The sequence below is a fragment of the Mustela putorius genome, unplaced genomic scaffold, assembly GCF_011764305.1.
Source record: "Mustela putorius furo isolate JIRA1106 unplaced genomic scaffold, ASM1176430v1.1 tig00003983_pilon_pilon_pilon, whole genome shotgun sequence".
Taxonomy (NCBI): Eukaryota; Metazoa; Chordata; class Mammalia; order Carnivora; family Mustelidae; genus Mustela; species Mustela putorius.
In genome coordinates, this window is record NW_025422123.1 from 10,931,322 (window position 1) to 10,951,888 (window position 20,567).

Here is a 20,567-nt window from a genome sequence, read left to right on the forward strand (position 1 = left end):
CATTCTGTCGGCTTCAGCTTGGGGTTGGGGCAGGTGCTGTGCAACTTGTCTTTAAGAGTCACATGCCTCAAAAAAAAAAAAAAAAAAGAGTCACATGCCTCTGACCCCTCTGCTCTCCAGACCCCCCACCACCTGCCACCACTCCCTGTGCCTGCTCACCTCCCCCACAGGGCCTCTGCACTGTGCCCTCAGCCTGGGGCACTCCTCCCTCAGATACCCTTGTGGCTCACACCCTCCCCTCAGATGGCACCTCCCGGTGAAACAACAAAGTCACCCACCCTCACCCACCCTCCTGATCCCTGTCCCACTTTCTCTGCAGACCTCATCGCTGCCTTACACCCGCTTCCTTCTCTTCATTGTGTATTTCCCCACTAGCAGCAAGCTTCTACAAGTGCAGCAAGTTTTAGGCCTTTGGTTCTCACCACATTCTCAGCAACTGACCAATACCTGTTGCTCATTTTATCGGCAGGCCCTTCATGAAAATGGGAAGTCGCTGTTAATGAAACAAGTGGCACCAGAGAGGATTTGCCTGCTGTTGTGACTTTCATAGGGCAGGCCTGGGTCTCCATGGCCAGGGAGACCCTCGTGGGTGCCCAGAACAGGCTGGCATGGAAAGCCCTTTGAGCAGCAGGGGCAACGAGGATGGCTCCGTTGTGGATGCTGGGTGGGGAAAACTGCTCTTGTTTATAAGCAAAAGACCTTCTGGGGCTTCTTAGCTTCGGTGAAATAAACAAACAAATAAGTAGATAAAAAGATTTTATTTATTTATTTGACACAGAGAGAAAGAGCACAAGGGAGAAAGGCAGAGGGAGAGGGAGAAGCAGATTCCTGACTGAGCAGGGAGCCTAATGCGGAGTTGGATCCCAGGACCCTAGGATCATGACGTGAGCTGAAGGGAGATGCTTAACTGGCCGAGCCACCCAGGTGCCCCTTGGTGAAAATACTTCCTAATAGCAACTACAGCCAAGACAGTCGTGGCTCCACATTCAACCAATGAGAGAGGGGTGTATCTTTGGGTCCACTCTGCCTTCCACAGCCCCATCTCCTTGTGTCCGCCCAGGGCCTGGCCCCAGGTGGCCCTCCTGGGCTTAGCTGCTTGGCCTCCAGCCTTTAGTCCTTTGCTTCAGTCTCCAGGGAGGTCCTGCCAACTCCTTCAGAGCTCCTGGCCTGGGCCTGTCTGCTGTCTGTGTAGTCTATGTAAGTCTGTGGGTGAGCTGGGTTGGAGCCGGTCCAGGGCATAGGCTCGTGCGGTACTGAGGACAGCTTCCAGGTCAGTGGTGGTTCCAGCACCCCGGGCCGCCACCTGAGAGCCCCAGGCCTTGCCCCCCATGTGGCTGCATACTGCCAGGGCCCAGGCCTCTGCTGTGAAGGCTGGCGTGGCACTCTGGGGACAGATGCAGAAGGGACAGTGATGCAGGGCACCCCTACCTGCCACAATCCACTCCATCTCCCTCAAGACTGGCATCATGGTGATTAGCTGGGCGCATGGCAGGGGAATCAGGTAAGGAGATGGTGGGGTTTGGGGACGTGGGTGGAGGTTAATGAATGTCTGCTAATTTGTTTGCAAGGGATGTGTGGCCTGGAGCAGGGCGGTAATTAGGGGAGCTCATGGTGCCTTCTCTGGTCAGGAGGTGTGGTTAGGGCTAAGAGATGGCCCTATGCCCGTCCTGAGGTGTCCCCATACATCCCTTCTACCCTGCCTCGGAGGAATCAAAGGTGGGGAACCATAGGGCTGGACCAGGAAGGGTTGGGGGTGGGGGAGGTTCCTCTCCTCCATCTCTCACCTGGGCCACCTGACAGGCACATAGCACATGCCCCAGCTGTTGGGGGCTGAGGAGGAACACAGAGGTGCCGGGCACCCGCTCACACAGCTGCCGCACCACCTTTACCAGCACCTGGACAAGGGAGGGAGATGGTGAGCCCACTGCTCTCTGGATTCCCAGCTACCTCCCACCAGGGACTCTCCTCCCTCTTCTGAACCCTGGGGCCACCCCCACCCCCAGCACTCACTGAGAGGGACTCGGCGGCAACTGTGTCCACAATCAGGGGCCCCTGTGAGTGCCGCTGCAGCAGCTCCTGGGTTTTCTGTGCAGCCTGGGGGAGGGGGCAGGAAGGATGGCATTAGGCGGGAAAGTAACAGGCCCCATCTTCCACAGTGAGCCCCAGTCCAGAAATTCCCGCCCCCAGCAATGGTCTTCAGCTTTGAACAGAGGTGCCAGGGGCTCTGTGTCCTTCCCTCCCCCCATCTCTGTCCTTTCACCAGAGCTCCAGACCCTCACAAGTATGCTACTGAAGGTCAAGGGCTAAGGCTGGAGCCCAGATGGATGAAAGGGGTCGGGAAGAAGGCAGATCTATAGTCAAGGAGCAATGAGGGCTGAATGGCTTAATCAAGTCAGTCTGCTTCCTGGAGGGAGAGTCTGAGCCAGACTCGGGAGTTGAAGGAGAGGCACAGTTTGGCAGAGAGATGTGGCAGGATGGCTTGGTGATGGTGCCCAGTGGGCGGGAGAGGGAGGAGCTGCCCATTCTGCCCCCCATGTCAGGCCAAGAGGCTTCTCGGTGTGCCACTCCAGCAGCTCTGACCATTGCAGAGTGTGTCAGCTGAACCTCTTCTTACCTGCCCCAGCTCCAGCTTCCGAACAGCCGTGTTGGCGCGCCGCTGCAGCCCCTTCAGCGTGGCCTGAAGCTCCCGACGCTGCCACTGGGGCATCATGGCCAGGTCCACGGCCTACAGCCAGAAGCCCATCAGCAGGGCCCTTCCCTGAGCCACAGAGTTGGAGTTGGGGCAGGGGGAGAATGGGGCGGGGGGGAACCATGGAGAAGGGAAGAGGGCCAGGAGAGGGTGGAGAGCAGGTCTATGGTGGGGGTGACCCTCACATCGGTAAGTCGTCCCATGTCCTTGGAGAGTCTCTGAGCCGCCACCACATCCTTGCTGCCCTGACTCAGCCGCTCTGTGGCCGCTTCAACCTCCTGGGCCAGATTCTGGCCCACCTCTCGGGCCTATAGGGATGGAACAGAATGTTCAGGGCTGCTTGGCTTACTCTTGCCTCACCAGGATAGGGGCTCAACCCACTGCCAGTGGGCCAAATTAGAAATATGTAACCATCAGGAGCACTCAAAGCACTGGCCAATCACAGCAGCTGCCAGCAGCTGGCCCTGCCCTATCCGCATACAGGTCCAAACCCTGCTTCTGCATCGGCATCCCCCAGCCTGAGAGTGTCAGCTGCATGGGCCCCCTCTGCCCCCCATCCCCCATCCAGCAGCCTCCCGGGCCCTGCTGGCATGCTAACCTGCTGGGCCTGCTCCCCGGTGACGGCCAGCAGGCGGGTGGTGCCCCTGGTGAGCTGACGCTCCCCAACGATGACCAGGTCCCCGATAGCCCCCGTGCGCAACAGGTGCCTGCGGCCAGGGGGACAGAGAAGGAAGTCGGTGGGGACGGTGGCACAGGAAAGAGCAGCCTCAGCTCCAAACCAGTGGCTTGTGGCTCCAGAGACCAGAGAAGGGTGAGGACCTGGGGCCTCAGGTGAGGGCAAGCAGGCAGGCAGGCAGGAGTGACTCACGTCCCACAGCACAGCTCCACAGAGGTCTGCAGTGCAGCTTGGGAGCCCGGGTCCAGTGCATGGGCTACAGGCACCCCCACTGACACCACCCGCACAGGATCTGGGTACACCTGAGGGTGGGAGGGAACAAGTCTGTTACCCGGCCTGTGTGTGGGGATGTAGGGGGCAGGTGATCTTCAGTGGTGGGGGGCGGGCAGCTCACCTCATCCAGACACCGTAGGCCAGGGACATGGGCAGTGCGTGCCAGGGCCACGTCCTCCACGTACACTGGCTTGTCCTGTGCCACAGCGTCTCGCACAGTGCCCTCCACTGCCCGGAGCTGCTGTGAGGTCAGTGGAGCCTGGTGGGGTGGAAGGAAAACGGACAGACTGAGAGGAAGTCAGCTCCACGCCAGTAACTGACACGGCAAGAAGCAGTCAGCTGGCTGACTACCCTCTGCTGCTGAAACAGTGGCTAGCCCAGAGCGGAGCTCACTCAGCCTTCAAGGAGCAGGCAGTTCTTTTCCTCAGAAAACTACCTGGGAGTAGGGCCTGCTGGGAACTAAAGGCCTTTCACTAGGCACTAAAAGTTAATGAAGAATCGAACATGTTCTTCTCTACCGAGGGAGCACCCAACAAGGGGCAGCCCAACAGAAGAGAAACCCAGGAATGCGGGGAGAGGGGGTGCGGGGGCAAGGACGGAGCCTGATGTGCAAGGAGGGAGGGGGACAGGGGAGGGAGGGCAGCTCGGTTGGAGCAAGAAGGTCTTGGGTGACAGCAGGAACAAGGAAGCTGGGTGGCTGGAGGTGAAAGGAAGGTTCTGGACACCGTCTGGCCGGCCCCCTCCCTGGTGCACCAGGACTAAGGGCAAGATGCTCCCCCACGGCCTCACGGTGACTGAGCCATGGGAGGCCCAGGTCCTGGCTGAACCCCCAACACCCCCACCCCCCACCTGACTACCTCCCTGTAAGCCTGCTGCATCACCTGAAGCCCTTCTGCACCCGCTCACCTGTGTGGCCACGTCAAAGCGCAGGCGCTCGGGATTGAGATGGGAACCTCGCTGCTCCGTGCCAGGGCCCAGGGCCTGCCGCAGCGCCCAGCTGAGCAGGTGGGTGGCCGTGTGCTTCTTCATGCAGCCTAGACGCCAGGCCTGAAACACTTTGGTCACCCAGGATGCTGGGGCGTGGGGAGAGTTGAGAGGCAGCAGGATATCCCAAGTATCAGTGGTGGGGTTCTTACCTCATCCACGTGGAGCTGCACCTGGTCCCCCACCTTCAGGTCCTCAGGGGCCACAGCCTCATGTAGGATGAAGCCTCCACAGACCTGGGCCCGGGCCACTGGGAACAGCACATCCTGAGGAAGGGCAGGGGCCATGGCTCTAGAGTGGCAGCTTGTAGCTTTTCCCTCCCCTTGGTTCCCTTCCCAGCTTGGGCCTGCCGGGGGCAGAAATTCACTCATGTGTGTGTGTGTGTGTGTGTGTGTGTGTGTATGTGTGTGTCTCTCACCTCCTGGTCCACCCGCGTTAGGTAGCCTCGGTCTGAAGCCTGACCCCCCTGTTCGGCGTAGAAGTTGGTTTTGTCCAAGAGGAGGCCAAAGCGCTGGCCCTTCCCCACGGAGGCCACGGCAGTCCCATCCTCTGTATACAGCTGGAGCACCTGGGCCTCACAGGTGCTGAACTCTGCCACGGAGAAGAACCATTATCGGTGCTAGGCCATGGTATGGGACCTGGGATGTGGGTCTGTGCCTTACTTGAAGCCAACAGGCACGTGGCTGGAGAGGATGGGCCCCTTTCGTGTGTGACAGCGACCCCTGGGGGCTATCCCAGGAATGTGCAGGGCCAGGAGCAACCATGGCCACCCTCCTTCCCTGTCACAGCCCTCCTTCCCCAGTCACCTCCAGGTACACCTGTGGCCACCAGGATCCGTCCAGACTCTCACCATAACCCCCGCTGGGTCGCAGGGAGTAGTTGTACTTGGGACTGTCATCCGTTGGAGGCACCCCTCGGCGCTGCAGCTCCCCCAGTGCATGGACACTCAGCTGCAGTCCCTGCTCCTGAACGGGTTCGGCCTGCTGTGACCGGTGCTGCGGGATGGGCAGATGCGTTTGGAAGGGGCACGTGGATGGTGCCATGGGAAGCCTCCCTGAAGCCCTGTCCCTGCCACACACGGCTGTGTGGACCCTGCAGCCCCTTGCAGTAAGCCGCTAGGGCTTGGCTGACTGCTAGACCCTGGGCTGGTCAGTGAACGGGCCTTCACGCAGGGTCCCAGGATCAGGCCTCCCTCCCACCCCTCACCCACTGCTGCCCTTGGAGGTCCCCTCTCTAGGCCACTATGCTGGTCTCTCCCCTTCTGCTCCTGGTCAGCCCATTGCACTTGGATTCTCGCCAGGCTATGGGTCATTCAGAGGTAAGGGGTCAGACCCCACCTCAGCCTCCTGTTGTCCTTAAGAGTTCCTCCCCCAGGAACTCAGGGCCGGGGATCAGGTTGTCGCCAAAGAACCCTGGGACGGTGTTCCCCAGCCTGTACCTGGGCATCCTCCTGGGCCAGTCGGGCTAGCCCAGCCGAGTCCAGCTGGACACCTTTCTCCTCCAGCATCAACTCTAACAGGTCCAGGGGGAGCCCCAGGTTCCCAGACAGCGATAAGGACCAGGCCACTTCAGCTTTGAGGAAGGAAGACAAAGGGTGTTGGGGTGGGGGGGCAAGGGTCAGGATAGCCCAAAGGGAAAGGAATGAGGGAGCAGTAAGGGCCAGGGCTTTCTAAGCACACAGAAGCTACCAGGTGCCAAGCACAAGTGTCTCCTGCCTACCCCACTAGGTCCAGGACAAGGGTTAGGCCAGAGCTGAGGGTAACCCAGGGTACTCCTTTGTCATCTGTCATTTCAGAGGACATGGGAAGCTCATTCCAGGCAAGAAGCCAGCCTTGGGAAGCAGGGACTGGAGGCAGGGCCAGCTGGGCAGTGGAGAAGTGGAGAGAATCAGGGTGGTGTCTGGCAACAGAGAGGTCTGGGTGTTGGGAGACAGTGTAGGGAAAGGGGCATGGGGCAATGTGGGTGTGGATGCTAGGCACAGGCCTGCCCGAGCTCCCTTTTCTGCCTGCCCTGGCTCGCCTGCGTGAGGCTGTCACACCTTGGCCAGGCACCTCACTCACCAGGGAACAGTTTAGCAGGCCCCAGGCGCCTCAGGGTCCGGTCAATGATCCGTCGACCCCGCTGCAGGGAGGCCAGGAAGGCGGCCTCGTCCTCTGATATCAGGCTGGCTATCTGAACCAGGGCAGGGAGGGACTAGAGTTAGACCTCCTCTGAAGGAGAGCCGCTCTCCACCCCGTCTTGCTGGCCCCTGCCTCCCCATCTGAAGCCAGTACCTGGGCTGAGTTCTTCTGTAATTCTGGATAAGCGTCCCCCTGAGGGAGGTGGAGGGTTGAGAAGGTGTGAAAGGCAACTGACCCACTCTGTACCTCCCCACCCTGGGCCTCCCTGAGGATACCTGCCTGGGGAGCTCAGCTCAGATCGAAGGATGGGGAATGGAGCCAAATAGGGAATACAGGAGGAAGGGGATCCCAAACTCAAAGGCTCAGCTGCCCGGGCAAGGAGACCTCCTGAGGGCTCCCTACTTCTCATATGCAATCCCAGTTTTCTCAGCCCCATAGGACCTGGGCTGGACACTTAGGGTAGGGAGCCTAGGCTGGGGGCACTGTCTGGGCTCAGCTGCAAGCTTCCTGAGTGAGTACCCAGGGAGGCTCAGAAGGGTAAGCTCTGCCCTCACCAGTGTCTCCACCACGATGGGCACCAGGCTGCTGAGGAGGCCAGGCGGTGCTCGCAATACCTCTGTAGAGAAGCGCACAGCTCGACGGAGGATCCGACGGAGAACCAGCCTAGAGGGGTTCAGAGGCCAGCTATGAAGCCCCAGCCTCCCTTGGTCAGCATTATGGAGAGTGGGGAGGGCAAGGTCCAGAGTGTGTGCTCTCCATTTGGAGCCCTCACCCTTCCCCCACTCCTCCTGCCATCTCCTTCCTTCCTCTCCCCTGCAATCCCCCAGCAGTACATGCCTCTCCCTGCAGCCCTTCCAGACTCACGGGGCGCCTGACATTCCAGGGTAGACGCCATCAGCGATGCAGATACTGAGCGTGCGGATGTGGTCGGCCACCACACGGTATGCCATGTCTGTGCGCCCCTCGTCAGCTGCTCCTACCCGGCCCAAGTAAGGGGGTGCCCCGCAACCCTGGCAAGTGGGAGACAAGGAGATGTGGCTGCTGGCCCTGCCTAACGTGGCCCAGGTGGGGTTCTCTTCATCAGCACCAGAGCATCTGCCCTACCCTGTAAAGCCAATCACATCTGGAACACAGAGAAGCTTCCAACATGAAAGGGAGCTGCTCCCTGTCCCGCCGGGGCCACATTGAGCACTAACAATGATCATGGCTGTGATCACGTACTGAATTTCTGCTATCAGAATGGGTGGGTGCTTGAATGACGCGTTGTCTAATATCCAAAACATGCTGCTCTGGTATTACTGGCCTCTTTTTAAAAAGAGGAAACAGAGGCTTAGAGGAGCTAGCTGAATGCCACAAGGCCATGCATCATATCGCATTGCACTGGAGCAGATCTGAGATCTGAATCTGGCCTGCCTGAGCTCAGGCGCTCTCCATGGCCTACACCCACTCCTCCAACCTCTGTGGGGAGCAGGGAGGGAGGGTGTCAGTTGTAAGCTGTGCCTACATGGAAGTGCTCGGAATCAGATGCCTGGTCCATCCAGCTCCACACCTAGAGCTCCAGATCTGTGTCTTGGTGGCACTTCCCTCCTGCCCCCCACCCCCACGAACAGTCCTGCCACTTACCACGCTTACTCCACTCAAAAACTCAGGAGCAGGCCTTGACTTTTATTTCCCCATCCCATCCCATCCCACCCATCACTGGGGCCTTTTGCTCCTACATCTGTGAGATCTTTCAAATCAATTACTCTTCTCCACTTCCACAGCTACCAGCCTAACCCCTGCCTTACTGTCTCTTCTCTGGATGATGAACTAGCCTCCCAGTTGGCTTCTTAGTGTCATCTCAGGTCTCCCTCCAGCCCACCCTCCCCAGGGCAACAAGAGTGGCCTGCCCCACCTCAGAACACTTCTCACCACACTTAGAATAAAAGCCCCACTTTGGACTTCACGGCCCCACAAGGTTTGATTCCAGCCTTTCTTTGTACGGTAGATTGTCTGCAAAAAGGGCCACAATCCTTTCCTTTTCCATGTGTGTGCCACTTTACAGTGTGACCACAGCTGCTTCCCATCCAGGGACAGAATCTATTTCTCTATTCCTTGAACCTGGGCTAGCCTGGTGACTTGCTTCGGCCAACAGAATGAGGTGCAGTTCACACTGCTCTGAGCCTAAGCCTCAAGAGTCCTCGTGTGCGCCTGCTTTTCTTAAAACCTTGCTGAGCTGTGATGTGACGTGAACAAGCCCCAGCTAGCCTGCTGCTTGACACAGTCTGGTCCCCCGTGTTACCCCAAACAGCCAGCCAGCCAGCCAGCCAGCCAACCGATCCTCAGAAGTAGAACTGCCTCGCAGCTGACTACAGATGTATGAATGAACTCAAGAAAACCAAATGACCTGACAAAGCCCAGCCAATCTTGCTAGCCCACAGGCTTATTATACACCAACTAACTGGTTGTTACTTTAAACTACAAAGTGGTAGGTGGTTTGTTAGACAGTGAAATCTCACGGACACATTCTCCAGCTATATCCCATGTGATTCTTCCTTAGTTAGCTGGCCACTTTTGTGTTCCTTTCTTGCCTCAGGGCCTTGGTACCTGCTGTCCCCTCTACCTGAAATGAGCTTCCTGTGGCTGGCTCTTCCTCTTTCAGGTTCCAGCTCAGAGATCATGTCCTTGGTGAGCCTTCCCCAAACACTTGGTGTAAGAGCCCTCTGGACCCAACCCCCTCCTACTTACTATCACCCATGTTTACTGCCAGGTTGCAATCTGCATTCTTGTTTAAATCTGCCATCTTGTTCTTAAATACATTTACTTATTATTTATCTCTTAGGCTACAATGTAATCTCCGTGATCTCTTTTCTGTTCACTGCTGTTCTGCCATACTAAACACAAAGGACTTCACCCACAGGAGGCACTCAACACATATTTTTTGAATAAATGAAGGAAGGAGTTAAGGGTAATATTAGGTAATAAACATGAACCCCAACCTCATTTTTGACTCTGGTATCCTTGATCGGTCATTGTTTATGAAGAGTTCTTAATAAAGATGGAAAGCCAAAGCTGGAAGGGAAGAGGCAGGCTCACCTGGTGTATGGCCTTGAGCAGTGGGGAAAAGAGGTCAGTGTCGTAGGTGGAGCGTGTGCCTTGCAGCACGGCCACCAGCCTTTCCAGGCCCATTCCTGTGTCCACGTGCCGCTGGGGCAGGGGCTGCAGGCTTCCATCTGCCTCTCTGGCCAGGGAAGGGTATGCAAGGTGAGGCCCCACACAGGGTTACAGGGGTGAGGCAGATGCCCGTGCAGGGGAGGAATGAGAGGGGGCTGACAGTGGGAGGAACTAGAAGGCAGTTTCTACCCCTCTCCACCAAAGGCAGACAGTGATGGCCTTAGTTCCTATATGTACTTTCTTGTAAAGGGTGATCTCCACTCACACCCCTGCTCGGGCCCTTGCCTGAATCCACATGTCCCCTTTCTGGGATAGAATTCTTTGCCTTGAGAAGGAGACAGGTCAAAGCTAAAAGAAAATCTTAATAGATCATGAAGCTCAGCTTCAGCATGTGATAAAAAAGCTGAGGACTGAAAGCAGCAGTGACTAGTATAACCATTATGAGCATAGTTGGTTGGGCATCTGACTCTTGACTTTGGCATGGGTCATGATCTCGGGGTCATGGGATCAGGTCCTGCATTGGGTTCTGCGCTGAGGAGGCTGCTTGGGATTCTCTCTCTCTTTCTGCACTGCCCCCTGCTCCTTTGTGCTCCCCCACTAAGTAAATAAATAAACTGTTATGAGCACAGACTAGGGTTAAATCAGTTATTATCTGAAAAGTACTTAGAAATGTGCCTGGCACACAGTAAGCACCATTTAAATGTTTGGGTTTTCTTGTAAGAAATGGATCAAAGTCTCCTGACTGCTACCTTTTCCACTTCTGGCCAGGGATTTCCCTTCCGCTTCAGCCCCTATTACCTGTTGTGTTGAATGAAGACCAGATTCCAAAGCTCCACCAGCTGGGGGGCTCCCACTCTACCAGTGAGGTCATAGTGGATCTCGGTACACGGTCCACAAGGGCCAGTGTCCCCCATCTCCCAGAAGTTCTCTTGGGGTCCAAAGGAAAGCACATGGCTGGCAGGCACCCTGAGAAGAAAGCCAAGTGAGTGGTAGGGAGACAGACAAACCTGAGAGCCAGAACCCTCTCGGCCATGAAAGCCTCTCCATTAAGCTCAGCGAGAGGACAAATAGGGCTGACTCCAGTCTCCTAGGATTCGCTGAGATTCTGAGGACTGATGCTGATACTATTTGCCAGTCCTCTCGCCCTCCAGAAGTGGACATAATGGGCAGAGGCAAACTTACCCTAAGCTGAGCCAGATGTCCCTGCTCTCCAGGTCTGGGTCCAACCCTGCGTTGGGGTCACCACCAAAGTAGGAGACCCAGAGCCTGTCCTCAGGGATCCCATAGACCTGAGTCAGTAGCTCCCAGGCCATGCTGCAAGCCTCCTCCTGCAGGGGAAACCCACATGGGGTGGGAGGAGGAACATGGTGAGAAGAGGGCCCCAGTTAAGTGTCAATCAAGCCACATGAGTTTCAGCCCTCAGCTTAAGACAAAATTCCACTGCCCACGTTGTTTCCAGAACAAACCTGGACCATTTCTGTTTGAATTTCTTTTTTTCCCCCTGCCCAGGAAGCTCATTTCCTCCTCTAAATCCTTTCTTTCAAGTCCCATCCTTTTCATGAAATTGTCTTTCTACCCTAAGCTGGGCTGATTTCTAACTCCTGCATTTTAGTATTTCTGCCTGACCATTTATTCATACAATTACTGATTAGCCATTAGGCAAGAAGCACAGTCCTGGCCCTCAAAGAGCTTACAATCCAATACAGAAGTGAAACACATTCCTACCATACATGTTCACCTAGCACTTCGCCTCTGCGTCCAGTATGAGTCCTGTCTAAGCAGACACTAAGAATGGAGACAGGACTAATCTCCAGCCTCTTCTTGGTTGACTACTGACCCTTTCTTAAATCCATGGCTTCCTGGAGACTCACTTTAAAATATTCACCCCCAAAAGCCCAATTGCCGAGCATCTCGAAGAAGGTATGATGGGAAAGGTCTCGGCCCACATCCTCCAAGTCGCTGTGGCGTCCTCCGGCCCTCACACACTTCTGGCTGTTTGCCACACGTCGGAAACCTGCCATCTCGCTTCGTGGATTCACAGTGCCCAGGAAGATTGGCTTGAACTGGAAACACATGAAGATCTCAGTTCTCATTCCGTAGCAGAAAGGAGAGGTGGGGAGTGGGGTATTCAGACTCTTACTGTACCCCTCAGAGTGCAGTGTGGTCTTGGCCAACGGGGCAATCTGGGAGCCTGGAGGCACCCATCTCCAGTGTGTATGGAACAGACAAAGGGTAGATAAATCAGGAAACAGAGACCCTCTGCTAGTAAACTAGGCAAGGCAAAAGAGGGCTGGTAACAGGGCACTGAATGGCTTCATCCTCCATTTCAGCTTTTCCAAACCACACCCAATAACCTCAGGGTATGAAACCAAGACCACAGGGCAGGTCTCACAAGCCAGCATTTAACAGCCTTCCTCGCCCATTTTACAGATGAAGACAAATTCAGAGGGTAAATGGTGCTCAAAGTCAAAAGCTTAGAGAACACAGTCTAGCAATACTAATTATTAGTTATCTTTATTTAAAGCATGAATAAATGAAGCCAGACTTCCCCCACCAGTCTGCCCCCATAAAAGTCCACACCCACCATTTTTTTTTTTTTTTTTCCTAACTGAGAGAGAGATCACAAGTAGGCAGAGAGGCAGGCAGAGAGAGAGGGAGCAAGCTCCCCGCTGAGCAGAGAGTCCGATGCGGGGCTCGATCCCCAGATCCCGAGATCATGACCCGAGCTGAAGGCAGAGGCTTAACCCACTGAGCGACCCAGGCGTCCCATACATCCTGCATTCTTGGACCTAAAACTCAACCCAAACCCTGAAGTTTCCAAGTGGAGCCTTCCCCAAACCCAAACTCGTGTCCCCAACCACTTAGCCCAATCATGAACTGCCCCCCTTCCCCAGAAGACATGAGCTCCGCCCCTCTCTTCTTTCGCCCAATCCCGCGGCGCCTTTCTCCCGGGGAGGGTTGGGTAGGGTGGGAAATTACAAACTCCGCCCCCGATAAGGGTGGCTCAGCCCCCACCTGGTTCATGCCGGCATTGACGAAAAGCAAACTGGGGTCGCCACGGGGCCGTACGGAAGCGGACGGCACCAGGCGGTGGCCATGGCGGTCCCGAAAGAAGTTCAGGAAGGCGTCCCGTACGGCCGTGGCCTGGGCTGGAGGGGGCTCGGATGAGAGCGGCTGACGGCTGGGGCTCACCCATAGGGGCGACCTTCGAATGGCCCGCCTCAGTCGCCCGGCGGCGGCTGCCATCGATACCGCCATCTTAACTTGGGGCAGTGACTTCACGGGGTCAAAGGGCACCGTCTCTCTCTCTCTCTCTCTCTATATATATATAGACGGTGACTTGGAAAGGAAGCCGCGCGGTTTTTACAGCGGTCCCTGGCGGTAGGAGGACTCAAGGCAGCCTCTATTGCCCAGGTAGAGTGATTGGGAAGGGGACTTAAGCGGGATTAGGTTTAGCTAGCACAGCTGCCTGACACCTGGTAGGCCCTTAATTCATTCGTCATTAAACAAATATTCGCTTAGAGCCTACTAGTGCTAGGCATTGTTTTAGGCCCTTAAGGTATATTAGTAACAACTTTAACAAAAATTCTTGCTCTCCAGAAATCTATATTGTAGTAGTAATTGTTATGTTTATTAATTTTGCAAGGTTACAGTTGGAGTTGAAGTGAACAGACATGGATTCAACTTCATGTGTCTGCGCGTGTGTATGTTTGTGTTTCCGGGCCGAGGGAAGAAGGCAGAGTGTCGAGAGGTAATACCAGCATTTATTCAAGAAAGCATTCAGTAGGGGCGCCTGGGTGGCTCAGTGGGTTAAGCCTCTGCCTTCTGCTCAGGTCATGATCTGGGGGTCCTAGGATCGAGACCGAATCGGGCTCTCTGCTCAGCAGGGAGCCAGCATTCAGTAGGGGCACCTGGGTGGCTCAGTGGGTTAAAGCCTCTGCTTTCGGCCCAGGTCATGATCCCAGGGTCTTGGGATCGAGCCCCACATCGGGCTCTCTGCTCTGCGGAGAGCCTGCTTCCTCCTCTCTCCCTGCCTGCCTCTCTTGCCTATTTGTGACCTCGTCTGTCAAATAAATAAAATCTTAAAGGAAAAAAAAATTAAAAAAGAAAAAAAAAAAGCATTCAGTAAGGCACCTGGATGGCTCAGTGGGTCAAGTGTCTGCCTTCCGCTCAGGTGATGATCTGGGGATCCTGGGATTGAGTCCCGTGTAGGGCTTTGTGCTTGGCGGGAGTGTGCTTTTCCCTCTCCCTCCCCCTGCTCGCTCTCTCTCTCTCTCTCTCTCACTCACTTGATCACTCTCTCTCTCTTAAGTAAATAAATATATATATATACTTAAAAATATATATATATATATCGATTGCAAACTATGTGCCAGGCACTGTTCTAGACACTTGCCGATGCCCTTTGTTCTTGGCATTGGAAATGACCATTTTGTTCTAAGGGACAGAAGCAGATCCTTTGGAACAGGAGTCTAGGGGGGACTGAAGCCAAACAGCATCTGCTCCATTATTAATTGCATAATGTTTGGTCTTTTAATTTGCCTGGGGATTAGAGAGAATCCAGGTTGTCAGAGCAAGATGAAGCTGTTGACCAACAGCTTCAGGGATTTCTCTCTCTCTCAGCTTCCCAAAGCCCTAGGGTTTTGTGTGCTTTGCATTAGGGTAAGAGAGATCCACCTCCTGCTTCTGTCTTTATCTCTATGGTAACAGACCTGACCATGATGCCAACACAGGCCCTTGTGGGTACAGCCGGAGTCCTCATGGGGCATCTCATGATAACCTCTGCTCTGGGTTTAGGAAATTAAGCAGGTTAAGAAGAGACATTGCCAAGATTGAAGCTCAAGAGGGACAGCAGAGCTGAAATCAGTGTGTTCACCTACAAGGTTTCAGTCATCCCCGTGGGCTCTTTTGGTCATTCTTTATGAGTTATGTTGTTTAGGGACTTTTGAAACATGGTTTCCTTGGGAAATGTTTAGTCTTTTTTGGACTTGAGTTTCTATAGCAATAGTGAATTGTCAGCTTTGTATTCTGACAGAGCACATAGCATCGATCCCGTGATCCTCTGTTTCTTCCCTTGCCCACGTAAATTAAAAGAGTTGTTTTGAAAGTGCGTTTCGCCTGTTTTGGCTTTTCCAATGTTTTTGGAACAGGAACCCAAAGCCAGATGGGGATTTCTGTGAGATTGATGATCTTGAGACAAGACTGTGAAATTCTTCCCCAAACTGAGATGGGAGTGTTTTGCTCGAGAAATTTAGCTGGGGCCTCTGATGTCAACTTTCTTTCTTTTTCAGATTTTTTTCCTAGAAACTTTTTGTATTATAGTAGGAACTCCGTGGTTCTTTTTGTTTTTATTTATTTATTTATTTGACAGACAGAGATCACAAGTAGGCAGAGAGGCAGGCAGAGAGAGAGAGAGAGGAGGAAGCAGGCTCTCCACAGCAGAGAGCCTGATGTGGGGCTGGATCCAAGGACCCTGAGATCATGACCTGAGCTAAAGGCAGGGGCTTTAACCCACTGAGCCACCCAGGTGCCCCAGGAACTCCTTGTTTTTAAAGATTTTATTTATTTATTTTAAAGAGAGAGCATAAGCAAGGTGAGGGGAGAAGCAGAGGGAGAGTGGGAGGGAGGGGGAAAGAATCTTTAGCTGACTCCATGCTGACCGCAGAGCCTGACTGGGGGCTTATTCTCATGACCCTGAGATCATGACCCTAGCCAAAACCAAGTGTTGGACACTTAACCAACAGCCACCTACGTGCTCCAGAAACTCTGTGTTTTTAGACTAACATGGACCTAGTATGGAGCCATGGATTTTTTTTTCCCAAACAGCTTTATTGAAATATAATTCACGGGGCGCCTGGGTGGCTCAGTGGTTTGGGCTGCTGCCTTCGGCTCGGGTCATGATCTCAGGGTCCTGGGATCGAGCCCCACATCAGGCTCCCTACTCCACAGGAAGCCTGCTTCCCCCTCTCTCTCTCTCTCTGCCTGCCTCTCTGCCTACTTGTGATCTCTGTCTGTCAAATAAATAAATAAAATCTTTAAAAAATATATATATAATTCACATACCCTCCAAGTCACCCATTTAATGTGTACAATTCAGTGACTTTCAGTAGGTTCATAGAGTCCTTATCTGTTACCATAATCACTTTCATCACCCCAAAAGAGACCTCATACCCTTTAGCAGTAGACCAATCCCCCCAGCCCTCTCAGCCCTAGGCAATTCTAATCTACTTTTTGTCTCTGTTGATTTGCCTATTCCGAACATGTCATATAAATGGAATAACACAATATATGGCCCTTTGTACCTGGTTTACGTAGCATAATGTTTCCAAGTTTCGTCCAAGTTAAAGCATGTATTGTGGATTTTTAGAAATGCATTTGTTTGAGTTGTTCTCTGTTTAAAGAAGAGTTTTCCCTCCATCTTATTATTTTGTCCCTGCCATTAAAAAATGATTATTTTCTTTTCTTTAAATGTGGTATTCTCTGCTAAGTCAGTTCCTTTTTTCCCCAGGGAAGCCAAGTGGTTCTTTTAGGATTGTGATGTATCTGTTCTGATTTGCCACTGTCCTCGGATGAGGAAGTGAAGCTTAAGGCCTGCAGTTTCTCAGGATAGATACCCATGGAGAGAACTCACCAGACTGGGAAGTTACTGACCTGGGAACTTCTCTCAGTAGTACGTGTCATCTTTCTTAGTATTTGTAAAACTTTCATTTTTGGGGGCGGGGGAGTGCCTGGGTGGCTCAGTTATTAAGCGTCTGCCTTCGATTCACGCCATGATCTTGAGCCCCAAGTCAGGCTCTCTGCTCAGAGGGGAGTCTGCTCTATCCCTCCCCCTGCTTTTATGCGCGCGCTCTCTCTCTCAAATAAATAAATAAATAAATAAATAAATATCTTAAAAGAATTTCATTTTGGGGTTTAAAATGCAAACTGAATCTGTTTCCTGGAAGCTAGCTGTTCAGCTGGGTTTGAGTGCTGCTCTCCCTGGGTCTGAGATTGCCCCTGTGTTGTTTGACTTAACTTATCTTGGCAGGTTTAAGATGCCCATTCTTTGAGCCTTCTCTTTTCACCTTATTCATGAGAAGCGACACCCTTAATCTGGGAATGGAAATGGTCCTTCCTGATTTCCTTATTGGCTTTGAGAGCAGGAACCTGAGGTCAGTGATGCATTCTGTCCTGGACTGATGGTCAGAGGAGACACAAGGGAATTTTTACCCTTACTGAGCATAGGGAACTCAGCTTTGGGAACTTCCTCATCATAAAAGCTGTCTTTCAGTGTGGAGGTTAAAAGTTCAATCTATAAGAGGTATTCCTAGTTTTATTTACTTATTATGGCTTTGCCTTATTTGGATTGTGAAAGCAATGCTTGTCAAACTTTAGTATGCATAGGGATTTTCTGGGATCTTGTTTAAAATGCGGATACTGATTCAGTAGGTCTGGGTAAGCTCGAAATTCTATATATCTAGGAGGCTCCTAGGTGATGCTGTTGCTGTTCCTAGCCTACTAGACCACACCTTGAGTGACTGTGACAGAAAACTCGTGGGAAGAATCGGGACACAAACTTTTGCTTGGCGCGGGGTCTTAGGGCTTGGGTGTTCCTGGGCTCTCCCCTTTCTCCCTGAGCGAGTGGGTGGAGCTAGGAGCTCCTCTTGCGCATGCGTACTTCCTCTCACCCGCTCCAGCTCGGGTCCAGGCGAGGGTGGCGTCTGCATCTTCCTGTTGCTAAGAGATAAGGAGGTCTAGAGGAGCGGTGGCGAGCAGGGGAGAGGAGCTGACGCCAGCGGAACCGAGCGAGGACATGGCGTCGCGGATGATGGGGTTCCACGGATGAGAGCCTCCTGAGATCCGGAATTCAGCGAATTGTGGACCCTCAGTGTTGCAATACTCGCGTTTATCCTTACGCATTTTTAAAATAATTACATTTTATTTATTTTTTATTTTTTTAAAATATTTTTATTTATTTATTTGACAGACAGAGATCACAAGTAGGCAGAAAGGCAGGCAGAGAGAGAGGAGGAAGGAAGAGCTCCCCGCTGAGCAGAGAGCCCAATGTGGGGCTCGATCCCAGGACCCTGAGATCATGACCTGAGCCGAAGGCAGAGGCTTTAACCCACTGAGCCACCCAGGTGCCCCAATAATTACATTTTAAATGGTTATAAGTACCTATCTGTCCTCGAGTTGCCTCTTGGCCAGGAAAATCTAAAATATTTTCTATCTGGCCCTTTGGGAAAAAAAGCCTAACCCCTTAGGGATGCCTTTGGGAAAAAAAGCCTAACCCCTCAGGGATGCCATGTTAGAGGTGGTTTTTCTTTATAATATATACTTTTTCTAAATCACGTAATAAAACACAGATGTAGAAAAGTCGACTGAACCAAATGTATAGCTTAATTATTAGAAGGCAAACATCTTTTTATCCCCAACCAGATCGCAAAAATAGAACTTTGCAACAACCCTAGGAGCCCTCCTTGGACTCCCCCTACCCAACCACCTTCCTCTTTCCAAAGGTAACTGCTCCCCTGTCTTGCACAGTAATCACAATTTGGGTTACCTTTATAGTTTTATCACCCTTATCAGATCCTTAGATATATTTTAAAAGCTTACTTGAAATGCATTTTCAGTCTTTTTATCTGTGGATTCCCTCCTAATCTCCTTTTTCTTATAGTGTGTAGGATTTTTCGCAGTCTGTTTTTGCTGGCTGCATATTCAATGTTCAACTCACTTAACATGTTCTTCTGCCCCCTCTTATTTCAATCGAATTAGCTTGTGGATCCAGAATGGTAATCAGACACGGATTTGGATCCCTTTGGCGAGACCCTACATGGTATACTCTTTCACCAGAGGTCCGGTTATCTATCTGTGATCTTCACAGCAACATGTACAGGATGCCTGTATCTGTTTATTCACTGAACACGGTGACATTCACACTCTGTCATCTCTTTTTCATTTATTAGTTGGAATCTTTCTAAAAAGAGATGCTTCCTCTAATCTTATTTTTTTCACCAGTGGTACAGTTAATGTAGAAGGACTCCTTCTCGCCCTGAGATCATGACCTGAGCTGAAATCAAGAGCCAGATGCTTAAGCAACTGAGCCACCCAGACACCCCTCCATTAGAAGCATTTAAGCACAGGAGTGACATGATCTGATTTATGCTTTTGAAAGATCTTTCCACTGCGAGCAGATGGACTGTGAGGGCAGGAGGGGGAAGCAGGGATGCCTATTAGGAGGTTGATGATCAGGAGAGAGGTGCTGGACAAGACTGAAGCAGCAGAGACAAGAAGAGCTTGGATTCCAGCTATATGTGGAGACAGCTATGCATGCTAATGGATGGATACAGGGAAGAAGGGAAGAGACTCACTTCCAAACTTATGATGCGAGGAACCAGGTGCATAGTGGTGCCATCCAATGGCATGGGGAAACTTGCAGAAGGAGCAGGTCTGTGGGAGGGAAAATAAGAGTTTGCTTTGGATGTATTCAGGTTTTTTTGTTTGTTTGCGTTTTTTTTAGATTTTATTTATTTAATTGACAGCGAGAGTGTGTGCACAAGCAGGGGAAGCGGCAGGCAGAGGCAGAGGGAGAAGTAGGCTCCCCACTGAGCAGGGAGCCAGATGTGGGGCTCAATCCCAGGATCCTGGGATCATGATCTGCAGCTGCATCCTGAGAAACCAGAAGGGGAGAGACCTGCAGGGAAGTCTGAGAAGACCCTGGGGGTCAGGAGGAAAACTAGAAAGAGAATGGTCACACCAAAGCCTCAAGAGGAGGAGATGATGTTGGAGAAGGAGGGAGTGGCCAGTTGTGTCAAGTGCCACTGATGGCTGGGCAAGATGAGAGGGGTGACCTGAACAGTGGGCTGAGCGAGATGGGAGAAGTTTCAGTGGGCTGGTGGGAAGCAAAGGCCAAGGCAGTGAGAAGGCCGGCCCAGGAAATCTAGGCAGTTCTGGAGGGAATTGACCGGGAAGAGAAGCAGGAAAAACAGATAGTAGAGGCTGGAAGGGGCTGTGGGCCCAAGAGACCATGTGTCTTTGTAAGAACAGCCACATTAAGGGTTGCTTGTATGCGGGTAGGTATGATCCAGACCAGAGAAGAAACTGATAAAGCCAGAGAATGTGGGGACTACTGCAGCGGCAAAGTTTTCAAGTATATGAAGAGATTGAAAACTTCAGTACAAAGGGGAGAGCTAGGTCACAGTCAGGAGCTGTGATACTCCTTCTGTTGTTGTAAGGGAAGGAGGTCTGGAAACCCTTGCTAGTAGGTTGGTGGAGGCAGGGCTGGGAAACCTTCCTTAGTGAACAGGTAGTGAGGTGAAGAGATGAAATTGCTGCTTTGAAAAGCTCCTTTAAAAAAAGAGTGCATTTGATTCTTTTTTTTTTTTTTTTTTTAAGATTTTATTTACTGAGAGAGACAGCACACACGAGCAGGGGTTGAAGGCAGAGAAGGGAAGGGTCAGATGTGGGGCTCTAGGTGCAGGACTCCATCCCAGGACCCCAAGATCATGACCTGAGCCCAAGACAGACACTTAACCGACTGAGCCACCCAGGTACCCCGCCTTGAAAAGCTCCTTGAAGGAGATTTAGGCAAGTGTAGTAGATCAGCTGACAGCGTTGGCTGCTCATTTAAGATCTGAGGTAAAAATAACTTTTTCTGTGACTCTGTGGGGTAACAGATGGTGACTAGATTTAT

General features: G+C 52.5%; 1 protein-coding gene across 2 annotated transcripts; it reads right to left on the reverse strand.

The window, feature by feature from the left end:
- Nucleotides 1-817: 817 nt before the first annotated feature.
- On the reverse strand, nucleotides 818-13,153 carry AARS2 (alanyl-tRNA synthetase 2, mitochondrial). 2 transcript variants are annotated; one of them, XM_004739790.3, is made up of 22 exons: nucleotides 12,911-13,153; nucleotides 11,767-11,958; nucleotides 11,078-11,223; nucleotides 10,694-10,861; nucleotides 9,818-9,962; nucleotides 7,607-7,752; nucleotides 7,297-7,405; nucleotides 6,896-6,934; nucleotides 6,683-6,794; nucleotides 6,061-6,194; nucleotides 5,473-5,617; nucleotides 5,041-5,213; nucleotides 4,775-4,888; nucleotides 4,545-4,685; nucleotides 3,760-3,897; nucleotides 3,558-3,667; nucleotides 3,288-3,396; nucleotides 2,875-2,997; nucleotides 2,615-2,725; nucleotides 2,011-2,094; nucleotides 1,785-1,895; nucleotides 818-1,384 (listed from the first exon to the last, which is right to left on the reverse strand). In XM_004739790.3, the coding sequence occupies exons 1-22, from the start codon at nucleotides 13,151-13,153 to the stop codon at nucleotides 1,154-1,156; spliced, it is 3,024 nt and encodes a 1,007-aa protein (XP_004739847.1). In that variant the 3' UTR covers nucleotides 818-1,153. The 2 variants fall into 2 exon arrangements, with proteins under 2 accessions (XP_004739847.1, XP_012917255.1); XM_013061801.2 differs by lacking the exon at nucleotides 6,896-6,934.
- Nucleotides 13,154-20,567: the final 7,414 nt, after the last annotated feature.

Excerpts from the sequence above, each read along its gene's own strand:
- AARS2 (XM_004739790.3), bottom strand. The coding sequence starts at position 13,153 with ATGGCGGTATCGATGGCAGCCGCCGCCGGGCGACTGAGGCGGGCCATT. Across the intron at positions 5,214-5,472 it reads GCGACCCAGCGGGGGTTATG|AGTTCAGCACCTGTGAGGCC; the intron begins GTGAGAGTCTGG and ends TCTCCGTGGCAG. Across the intron at positions 2,998-3,287 it reads CCGGGGAGCAGGCCCAGCAG|GCCCGAGAGGTGGGCCAGAA; the intron begins GTTAGCATGCCA and ends CCATCCCTATAG.